The 12,151-nt window shown below is 34.3% G+C and overlaps 2 protein-coding genes across 2 annotated transcripts; both read left to right on the plus strand.

Annotated features, from left to right (window-relative positions):
* The first annotated feature begins 1,983 nt into the window (after nt 1–1,983).
* LOC149478599 (uncharacterized) lies at nt 1,984–7,087 on the plus strand. Its single transcript, XM_089708566.1, has 2 exons — nt 1,984–2,147; nt 2,887–7,087. Exons 1-2 carry the CDS (start codon nt 2,130–2,132, stop codon nt 6,862–6,864), a joined length of 3,996 nt encoding a protein of 1,331 aa, XP_089564692.1. The 5' UTR covers nt 1,984–2,129; the 3' UTR covers nt 6,865–7,087.
* A 2,765-nt stretch (nt 7,088–9,852) lies between these two features.
* LOC149478600 (uncharacterized) lies at nt 9,853–11,888 on the plus strand. The gene is made up of 2 exons (XM_089708913.1): nt 9,853–9,929; nt 10,250–11,888. The coding sequence occupies exons 1-2, from the start codon at nt 9,909–9,911 to the stop codon at nt 11,825–11,827; spliced, it is 1,599 nt and encodes a 532-aa protein (XP_089565039.1). The 5' UTR covers nt 9,853–9,908; the 3' UTR covers nt 11,828–11,888.
* Nucleotides 11,889–12,151: the final 263 nt, after the last annotated feature.

Raw genomic sequence — 12,151 nt, forward strand, 5'->3', positions numbered from 1 at the left:
CTGTGAAAAAAAGTAATCTAAAGGTGAACGTACTACGGGAGGATCTTCAACTACTGCAGTATCTTCTATCTGGGCTCTATACAAAAAGGTACTCTGTTTCCATTTGTAAGAGAGGGAAAGCTTTTGAATTTGCTTGGGTCTCTTTTTTGTCACAACTGATGGTTCTCTGAGTCTTCTTTTTCTATGCTCAGGTGTTGGCAACGAGGGTAAAGACGATATAGAAGGTAGTTTGCAAAATTGGGTTCCTGCGACTGGTTCGGGAAAACTTGCTCTATAATTTGAGTCAAAGGCGTCGGGAAGTCGTATGTAAGGGTTAGGTAGATAAGAAGTATCTAACAAATTTAGGTACTGAGAATAGATGTAATGTTTTGGTAATACCGACAACTCAAAGCTTTTACCTTTCATACCATATTTCGACAAGGTCCGCCGTGACGGACAACAGGACACAATAAATACAGGTGTTTCGACGAAGTCCGGTGTGGCGGACAAGTAAAAAACTCGATAATTATTAAGAATAACGTAAGCAAAAGCTATGAAATCGTATTATTTGAACGTTAGTAGACTAAATTCACAAAACACAAATAAAAAATCTACGCAACATAAGCAAAAAATAATATTTTTTAATAAATTACCTGAAAGACTTTCTTAGTGCGCAGTTTCGCCGACATTTTTTCGCCAACTGTCAAACTCTGGGTTATCACACGGAAAATTTATTTTTCTACTAAAATTTGATCGACCTCCCAGTCCCTTTCATAGCTTAGTAGTTTTTTTGTTGCAAAAATAGAAATAGACGGGGCGGTGGATTTTTTTAAAGTACTTGTCCGGTGGTACGGACAAATTCGAAATAAGGGTTAATTAGAATGTGGTACTACAGCCAGTTAGTTACCTACGTTTCGAAATTTCAAATGTCTTGGAGATTATTTTTGAAGAAATTATGTTTATCATATTGTTAAATTTTTTACGGAAATGCTGTAAAGGATATAAAATTGAATAATTTTTGGGACCTATTGGTATTTGGTCAATTTGTACTATAACTCAACAATAAGAGAATTGTATCTTTAATCCCTGTCGAGAAATATAGAGTTGAAATTATGGGCATAAAAATAACTCAATTTGGTTGAATTGATTTGCTATTCGTAAAAACTTAATTAATTTTACACAATTATCTACTTTACAAATAATACGTATAGGCCTTAATAATGTAACCTTATATGCAAATATCGATTCTCAAGTATCGATTACGACCATAGAAATCTAAATAACAAGACACTAGAAGTCGTAAGCGTGCGTGACCTTGTCGCCACTCAGGTGATTTGCACAACACCAGTGCATTCGTCACTGTTCAGTTGCTCTGGAGACGTATGAGTGTATACATGGTGTGTTTCAGCAATTCCCATTGCGGAAATTCTTCCACAAGTTGTAATTATACTTATAAAGGAATAATATTTCATCGGAAAATATTTTTTTTTAGAAATAATGCCGTTTTTCCTTAAAATTATAGAATATTTACAAGTATTACGAGCGTCACCATAGTAATCGAAATAACAATGAATGACACAGTCGACCATTCTTATTATCACGTTTGTTCGTATTGGAGCAAAAAGTCTCATATACTTAGGGATGTTATTCTAAAATAAACCGTAAATTCGTGCGTTAGGATACATATTCAAAAGCTTAATTTAATAGATAAGTTAGTTTTCACTAAAATCAAGCTGTCCAATAAAAGGCATAGTTTACTTGTGTGTACTGTTTAGCTTTCGGTTTGAATGTGTTGATTTTGGCGACAGCGGTTTTCATACGAATTATGACATTTTAGCACTTCTATGTGTCTTGTTATTTAGATTTCTATGATTACGACATACCGTAATGCTCCCAAACAATAAATCGATAAAGTGTTATTCAAATTAGTTTAATATTAATCGCTTGCATCTAGTCTCAATTTAGAGATAATTACCGTCCATTCAGGTTAATGTAACAAGATTATCGACAACATTCGATCGTCCGTGATCCTCTAAATAATTTAAAATTTTGTTCACACGAAACTGCTATTATAATACGCTTATATATTCTGCGTGTGTGTTCATATTTTACAGTTTTCTTGCAAATGCTGAAACTTCACGCGCGTTAAGATGAAGTTGGTGTTTATAGTGAGTACTGTTTTATTTAATTTAATTACGTTAGTAGTGAAAACGGTACCCTATTAGATAGGTTTTAAGTTTTATTTTCCTCTGCTTATCAAAATCGGTGCATCCGTTTTTACGCGGTATTTTGTAATACACCGGTAGTTTTTTTTATGTGTGATGATGTTTTGTTTTAATAGAAAAATTTACTGAAGTAATATTGTAAATGAACAAATTACGAATATAAATCTTTGGTTTTCTTATTGAAATGCTAGGTATTTTTAAGTGCTCATAGAAGCACATCGTAAGGTGACATTTTATTTGTAAGTATTTTCTTAAGATTTATTCCACCGTGACTAATCCTTTTTTTAATAACCCTAATATTATGTTGTTACTTAAACTTTAAAATTAAGTCATTTTCTATATCAATTAATATACTAATTTAAATATAATAATATTATGTTCAACTAAACTAATTATAATTTTCCTTAAAACTGATATAAATATTTAAACGGGATTAGAATATAATCAAATAACCAAGTTAATTAATCAATTAATTATATTAAACAAAGTGCATTAAAAAGTTTCATGTTAAAAATTGTAGGTAACCTAACATGTGTGTGTATGGATGGATTACTTTTAACAATCACTTCTCGATCAATCAAATCGGACCGATTTTAAATTAAGAAATTCTGGATCGTGTTTATACAACAAATAAATAGAAATGTTTATTGCAATGATACCAAACGAGATAATTATATTACAGGCCATCTTCTCCATAATTCTTCTTGTTGATTGTGCGCCTCAACAAGGCTACAATGACAATGAAAAGGACTTGTACCCTGAGGGTAATCAAAGCTATGGGTCCATCGAAGACAGCGAAGAATATGATAAAGGAGAAATCATAGATTACAATAAAGATAATAGCGATGGTGGTAACCGACGCGACAGAAACCAAAATAGAGACTATGGCCGCGATTACCAAAGAGGTGATAGAAACCAATACAGAAATAATGACAGAAACGGCTATGAATATAGAAACCAAAATGATGATCGAAATAATTATGGAAACAGAAGGAACAACAGAGGAAGGGACCGCAATCAAAATAGAGGATATGGTTATGAAAATGATGAAAACGATCGAAATCGCTATCGGAATAACAATGATAGGGAGAATTATGATAACGGAGAGTACAATTATGGTCAACAAGGATATGAAAAGAATAATCAAGACGGAAATTACAACGGAGAATATCAGTATGAAAGAAATCGAGGAAATAATGATAGGAACAGGGAAAATAACAATAATGAGGATGGCTACCGTCGCAGATACAATTACGGTGATGAAAATAATGGAAGAAATCGTAACCAGGATAGGAATCGTAACAATAATAATGACAGGAATAATAATTATGGCGACAACGAACGTGACCAATATCGAAATCGAAAAAATCAGAATGGAGAAAATAATAGAAATAGAAACAATAACCGCAGAGGACAATACGAAAATAAAGGGATAGAAATCGAAAAAAGTATCGAAATTGATACAGTTATATCGAAACAAAAAGGTCAACAAGATGGACAGAATCAATACAATCAAGGTCAAGATAAGAATAATTTTTTAGGAGGCGGTGGGATCCTGAGCTTTATTAGTGATATTGGTCAAGAAATTAAGGGCCAACTGATAGGAAGTGGTGTTGGTGAGAATGGAGGCCAAAGGAAAGGTATTAGATTAGAAGAGGAAAAAGAAATCGACATATCACTTAATAAAGGAAACAATGGTCAAAAAAGTGCGGGAATTAAGATTGATGATCAAATAAATATAAGTAAGGAGCAGAAAAATTACCAGGGTAACTCAAATAATGAATATCAGGATCAACAGAACCAAGGATATGACTATCAACAAGGTGACAGTGGAAAGGAAAAAAGTTTAAATATTGAAAAAGACATAAACATATTCGGACAAATCGCTGGTATAGAAAAGGGTATACGGTTTCAGGAAAAAGATGAAATAGATCAATTTTCTAATACTGGAGGCCAAGGACAAGGTTATAACAACAATGGAAATGAAGAATATTGGAATCGGCAAAGAGATAACCAAAGAAATAATGGCAACTACGTGGGTCAAGGCAGGAACCGTGATTATCAAGATCAAAGTGATGAAAATGGGCAAGTAGGTAAAAATAAAGGTATCCGTTTCGAGGAGGAGAAAGAAATCGATATATTCTCGAATTTCGAAGGCCTAGGCAAAGGGATAAGATTTGAGGAAGAGAAAGAAATAGATTTCATTTCATCAAGGGGACGGAATAATAATAATCAAAATCAAGGTATCAATAACAATGGAAATCAAGGACAAGGACACAGAGATTACCAAAATGATAACTATGGCGGGCGACAAAATGGAGGTAACCAGAGAGGGCAAGGCAAAGGTATAAGATTTGAGGAAGAAAAAGAAATAGACATCTTTTCGTCAAGTGGTCGGAATAATAACAATCAAAATCAAGGTACCAATAACAACGGAAATCAAGGACAAGGATACAGAGATTACCAAAATGATAACAATGGCGGCCGACAAAATGGAGGTAACCAGGGAGGGCAAGGCAAAGGTTTAAGATTTGAGGAAGAAAAAGAAACAGACGTCTTTTCATCAAAAGGCCAAGGTAGATATAACCTAAATAATGGTAATAACAACAATAGAAATCAAGAAAATGGTAGACAACAGGGAAGAGGTTATCAGGGACAAGGATACAGAGATTACCAAAACGACAGCAACGGAGGCCAACAGAATGGACGTAACCAGGGAGGGCAAGAGAAAGGTTTTAGATTTGAAGTAGATAAAGAAATTGATATCTTTTCATCGAGAGGTCAGTCTGGTAATGGTCAAAACCGAGGTTCTAACAACAATAGAAATCAAGACAATCAGAGACAGCAGGGGAGAGGGAATCAAGGACAGGGATACAGGGATTATCAAAATGACAACAATGGAGGCCAACAGTATGGGGGTAATCGAGGCCAACAGGGTGAAAGAAACAACGAAAAAGGCCTGAAAATTGAAAAAGAAATTGACATTTTTGCCCAGATCAACGGTAAAGAGAAAGGTATCCGTTTTGAAGAAGAAAAAGAAATAGACGTCTTTTCATCAAGGGGTCGGAATAATAATAATCAAAATCAAGGTACCAATAACAACAGTAATCAAGGACAAGGATACAGAGATTACCAAAATGATAACAATGGCGGCCGACAAAATGGAGGTAACACGGGAGGGCAAGCCAAAGGTTTAAGATTTGAGGTAGATAAAGAACTTGATGTACTTGGTCTAGGCAAAGGTATAAGATTTGAGGAAGAAAAAGAAATAGACGTCTTTTCATCAAAATTCCAAGATAAAGATAACCAAAATAATGGTAATAACAACAATAGAAATCAAGAAAATGGTAGACAACAGGGAAGAGGAAATCAGGGACAAGGATACAGGGATTATCAAAACGATAACAATGGAGGACAACAGAATGGACGTAACCAGGGAGGGCAAGAGAAAGGTTTTAGATTTGAAGTAGATAAAGAAATTGATATCTTTTCATCGAGAGGTCAGTCTGGTAATGGTCAAAACCGAGGTTCTAACAACAATAGAAATCAAGACAATAGAAGTCAACAGGGAAGAGGTGATCAGGGACAAGGAAACAGAGATTACCAAAACGACAGAAATGGAGGACAACAGTATGGAGGTAACCAGGGAGGGCAAGGCAAAGGCATACAATTCGAGAAAGAAAAAGAAATAGATATCTTTAGTTCTAAAAACCAAGGTAGCAAAGGTAAAAATATCGGTGGAATAACTATTATTGACGACTTTAGCATAACCAAAGAACTAGGGCGCCAAGGTAATCAAGGAAGTAATACTGGTAGAGGCTATGGTAACGATGACAACCGAAGGGAACAGGGTAATCAAAACCAACAAGGCCGAGGGAATCAGGGTCGAGGCAATCAAGGATATGGAGGACCACAAGGTGGAAGTGGCAATCAAAATAGTCAAAATGGTCAGGGTAATGGTATAAACAAGGGTATTCGTTTCCAAGAAGAAAAAGAAGTAGATATCTTTTCCTCACGAGGTCAAGGAGGCAAGGGACAAAAAAACAGTGGTATCAGGGTCTCAGAAGAATTAAATATAAGTAAAGGACAAACAGGTGGTCAAGGTTATAATGGTAACGGTATGAATGAAGTTAGAGGAAACCAGGGTCAGAATAGTCAAGGCGGAAGGGGTTATAATAATAATAACGGCAATGAATACAATAACGGTTATCGAGGACAAGGGTATTCCAACTATGGACAAAATAATAACAACAACAACCGTGGCTCTAAAGCAAATGAAGGTTGGAGATACCAAGAATTTTATTTAAACGGCAACAATAACAAAGGCAATTATGGTTCGAATTATGCCTCCAATGGTTATGGGAATGGATACGGATACAATTCATATAATTCCCGTCCTTACGATACATACGGTGCCTATGGATCTTCAATCTATCCTGGATATGGCAATTCCGAAATTAAATTAGAAAACCTAATAAAACCGCTGACGCAAGATATATTGAGTTCATCAGGAAATATAGGAGATTTGTATTATCAGAACAATACTCTAAGTTTACTGGGAAATGAAAATTTAGGATACAATCTATACCCCGAAAGTAGTTATAAATATTATTATCCTGAAAAATATAATAGTTATAATTACAACAACTACTATGTTTAAGACCTACATACATTACCAGGATTATACCGACGAGTACAAGACCTTACCCTGACACTGACTTTGCTCGAAAAAACTCTCACTAATAATATTTTCGTGTCCGCTGACTCGGACTTTCTGTGAAGTCAGTTGGACAACGTCCATCAATATTGTACCAATGAGTACATTGGAATTGAAAATAAAGCAATTTTAACGAATGTTGTTTTTATTTTTCGTGTTACTAACTGTTAACAATTACAATGTTAGTAACGCATTGTATTTTTTAATTAAATATCAATTATTTATCAATGTCATAACGAGCACGAACATTAATTATTTTTTTAGTTCGTTAATAATTAATTTTATTGTGTGTATGTATTATATGTATTCATGTCGTAAACGTTTACATTCTAGAAATAACTGGCTTACAATTTCATTAAAGTTATGGAAATGGCCAGTTATGTAAAGGAAAACACCCTTAAGAAACAATGAGAATATTATTTTGTCCTTTCTCACTATAAAATGTATTATAATTATTAGTTAATACAATACAAGTTTTAAAAAGCTCTTATTGTTTTTATAAGTAAAAAATAAAGCCTTGTGGTAATTAGTAAAAATGCTTAAATAATTTAATTATAGTACCTATTAAAGCAAAAAAAAAAAACACAAGCATTAGAAAGATACACATGGAAGATTTTACTTCTCTTGAAAGCTCTTAAATTAGCCACATATCAATAATTCAAACTATATTTAATCTGACGTAGATACTAATTAGTCTTATTTTGCAGGCTCTACTCTCCGTTATCCTGATAGTTGGGAGCAAAGCGCAGAGAGGTTATAACAATAACGATGGCTACTACGGAGGTCATGTAGAGAACAGAGATAGGCACGGTTATGACAATCAATATCACAATAACCGGGAAGAAAGACACAGGGATTCACATCGTCGAGAATATAACAATGATCAGAACAACTACGAACACAGAGATAGACATCAAAATAGAGAATACGGATACGACAATCAAGAATACGGTAGAAATCATCACAGGAATCAATACTCAGAATATGGCCACGGAAATCAAGGTCACAGACATAACGATAGAAACAATGGCAGGCGCGGTTATAACTATGTAGAAAATAGAGAAAGAGAGGAAGGTTATGACAGAGTTGATAGCCCAAGGAATTATGATTCTTACTCTTATAGCGGATATAATTCAGGAAATAATGGCTATAGAAGTTATTCATCCAGCTCAGGAAGCAAACAGCAAAGAACAAATCAAAAGGTACCTTTCAATGATGATTTCTACAAGACATTCCCTTATCCTGAACTCGTAGGACGAACGGGCATCGGTTTCCAAAAACGGACCCGCGATGTTAATGGTTTCGTGAGTCCTCTTACAAGAGAACTGTTGCAAGTAGTTGGTAAACCAAGAGAAGCACACTACAACAGTAGTCGTGTAAAGTACACTGGTTATCATGATAGTTACGGTGCTGGTGACAATAGCTATCAAAGCTATGAATACACAGATCCTCTAGGAAAGAATAATTTCAACTATAAAGAGCATTCAGAACATAGAAGCTCTAGAGACTTTAATAATAAGTTCCCAGAACCAGGCGTTGTTGGACGTACGGGTATTGGATTTCAGAAGAGAACTGCTGAAGTCAACGGTATCGTTAGTCCATTGACGAAAGATCTATTGGAAACTGTCGGGAAACCCAAGGATATGTATCGTCCTTTTAATGTTGATTATGACTTGCCTCTGTTCTAATCAATGTTCTTAATGAAGAAATAAATATGTTGTTTTGTAACTGTGCCTTTATTTTCCCTGTGTTACGATTAATAATTGCATTTTTATTACATTTACAAAACCTTTTCACATTATATAACTTAGATGTATGCTGTCATTTACTCTATATCTGTATATATAATACAAATGAATCGCCAAATGCCAAATCGCTAAGCGCAAAACTCGGGAACGGCTGCACCGATTTCGTTAATTCTTTTTTTATAATAAACCTCGGTTCTTTTGGAGAGAAAACCCCTAGTTTGTAAAATAACTTACTTACTTTCACTAATATTAGGCTAGATTTTTCCTAGTAGGTAAGTTAAAAAGCAGTAAATGCGGTATTATAACAACAAAATATATATTGAACTAGCTTTCCGCCCGCGGCTTCACCCGCATTTTCAAAGATAAACCCGCATAGTTCCCGTTCCTGTGGGGTTTCCAGGATAAAACCTATCCTATGTGTTAATCCAAGTTACCCTCTATATGTGTGCTAAAATTCATTGTAATCGGTTCAGTAGTTTTTGCGTGAAAGAGTAACAAACATCCATACAAACTTTCACATTTATAATATTAATAGGATTCACAATTTTCAGTATCGAATATCAGAAATCGCTGGAATTTTAAGTTAATCGTCTATTATAATAAATTATAAAAGCAAAAAAAATACATCATTCCCTTTTATATATTATGATAAACTCATATATGAGTTTATCATAATATATGTACTTTGATTGAACTATCTGTAGCACAGTATGAGTTCGAATAAGATTAACAGCTACACAAATTGTGGCAATAAATTACGTACCCTACTGTCCCAGTACTACAATCCCTATATTGTAATACATACTATGCTACTGTTCTTGTTATGCTTAAAAATTGAATATTCTCAATAATTCTGGTCATTTATTAAGCGCATCACACACGGTGAAGATACTATAATATTTTATGTTAAAGAATAAGATAGGTACTGTTAATCTTGGGTAAAAAATTACGTAACTACTGCACATAATTTTTAAAAATTGAAAATACGGACCCTATAGTTAATATTCAGAATCGTTATATTATCGATACAAGCGTCATATTTAATATTCAACTAATCGAATGTATTAAGTAATTAAAAATATATTAATAGAGGCCATTACGCATCCGGACGGTTTTCCCTTTGGTTTTCAATAACTATCATTATTTAATTACTGGGTAATATTTTTATGTAAAACCGAGTCGATTTAGATTATTTTAAATTAGCGGTTTTTAGATAATTTTGTCATTTAACATTTCACCATGGAAGGCGGCATACTACTGGTAAGCTTTTATATTATTTAATCTAGTTTGATAAAAAGGATGCTAAGATAAATGTTAATTTTTAATGTACCTGGCCTGCATGCTAATAAAGATTTTATTATTTTTTTTATTATTAAATATGATAGATTTACGAAACATTAAAATGTTTCCTTTATTTACCTTGTATAGTAAAGGTCTTCATCGTATACAAAATAATTGCATGTTCATAAATTCAATGAATGTTTTGTTTCCTTTATTTTCCCAATATGTGTGTGTGTGTGCGTGTGTCACTTGTAAATTTAAAACTGCAACTATTCTGACCAGAGATGTTTCTTTTCTAGATTTTTGCTTCGTTATGTTTGGCGGTCAACTGCCAGTTCTACAACCACCAACATAGATCTCCTTTCAGTGGGTTTGAAAGTATCCCACGATTATTAAGAGGGATATTCTCTCATCCTCAGCATCAACAGCCTCCGGGATACATGTACAACCAACCACCTGATATGAATGGTATAGATTCAGATGGCAATGGTATGACTCCAGTATTGATACCGATAAACAATTTGGGATATCCCAATCAAAGGTACCAGTACAATAACAATGGTCCGATGGTAAATCGAGCACCATTTGATAACGACCCACCAAGGAACATTGTACCTAGAGAAGCGCCTCTTACAAGCAGATCACCTACTGTTTCCAGTGAAGAAGATCCTTCCATTCCCGAGACACTTCATTTAAGTTCATCAACTACTACAGAAGCAACAACGACAACAACAGAATCAACAACACCGGCTATAGATATAACGACAACAAGTCCTAATGTGACAGGTTCTGGGAGTGATTCAAATGAATTGCCTGAAGCTGACAAAAATTATTTAAGTAATGACGATACAAATAGTTCACGAAAGAGTTGTAAGAATCACGATTTAGGAAAACAACCGCCACGGAATATAAAGCGGGAAGCTAATACAAATAAAAATGACGGAGAGAAGTTATCAAAAGATTCGGCAATGATTAATAAGCAAACTAAGTCATATCCAATTGTTTATCCAGATCAAGTAAATCAATTCAAGAAGAACGCTGAACAAAAACAAAAATCTAAAGATTTTCCGAATCGTTTCTCAGACGGGCCACAATTATTATATGCTGTTAATATTGCACCTTCGTTAGCTTCTCAATATAAGAGTGGACCTAATTCGCAACCCGCAACTAATATTCCTAGCCAATCAAATGCTCCACTTACGAATACACCAAGTTATAACCAAAATACGCAATACACAAATCAACCGACATACGTTTGGCAGAACGCAAACCAACCTATGACCAACAACATGCCGAGTACAGTCCAGAACACCATTGCCTTGCCCAATGCGAATGGAGGCACAACATTATACTCCATAGTTAATCTCCCAAGTAATACTTATGTACCAAATCAAGTGCAGTACCCTACGAGTAACATCAATACAGGAAATTATCAAACAGTGACCAATAATGGATCTCCATACTACGTGGTATCACAACCGAATCAAAATACACAACAACAACAAAATACAGAGACGGTTATGCCCTACAACAACGCACCTATGACATATACAGTTGGCTATGTATCCAGTAATGGACAGACTATTCTGGTACCCAGTAACGCTCAGGTTTATCAGCTCAGTCCACAGACTAACTATGCTCCAGCGACTAATTATGCTCCAGAGACAAACTATGCTCCAGAGACTAATTATGTTCCCGTAACAAATGATCAAAGTAATGTTATGACTGTGGCTGCTCCTAGCAATGCGATTACTCTGCCAGAGAACACAGATACGGTTACTTTATTAAGCTTTAAGGATAAAGCAGACAAGAAACCGAAGGATAAGAAATCAAAGGATGCTGATTATGCAGATAGTCCTGAAATTAAGGCAGACTGAAGACAATGATTCTGTAAATAGTATTAAATGTGAGTGAAACTGTTATTCAAAATAAGTTACATAAATTACTCGTTATAAAAATTGTGTTTTTATTGACATAATATCTACCTATGCTTTGTATCTATTATTATTCATTCATGCAGTTGCCATTCAGTAAATTATACTTACTACTTTAACTGCAAAAATCATAGTTTACAATTTCTTCTTTATTGAAATAAAATATTTACTTAAAACAGAAATAATATCATCATCTTCAGCATGAATAATAAAACAGTAATATTTTTTATTGAATAGGTAACTAATAATTTTCTGAATATAATTTAT

This window comes from Colias philodice, chromosome 21 (genome assembly GCF_061535455.1).
Source record: "Colias philodice isolate Cphi_HAF_F1 chromosome 21, ilColPhil1 Martin Lab GWU primary, whole genome shotgun sequence".
Classification (NCBI taxonomy): Eukaryota; Metazoa; Arthropoda; class Insecta; order Lepidoptera; family Pieridae; genus Colias; species Colias philodice.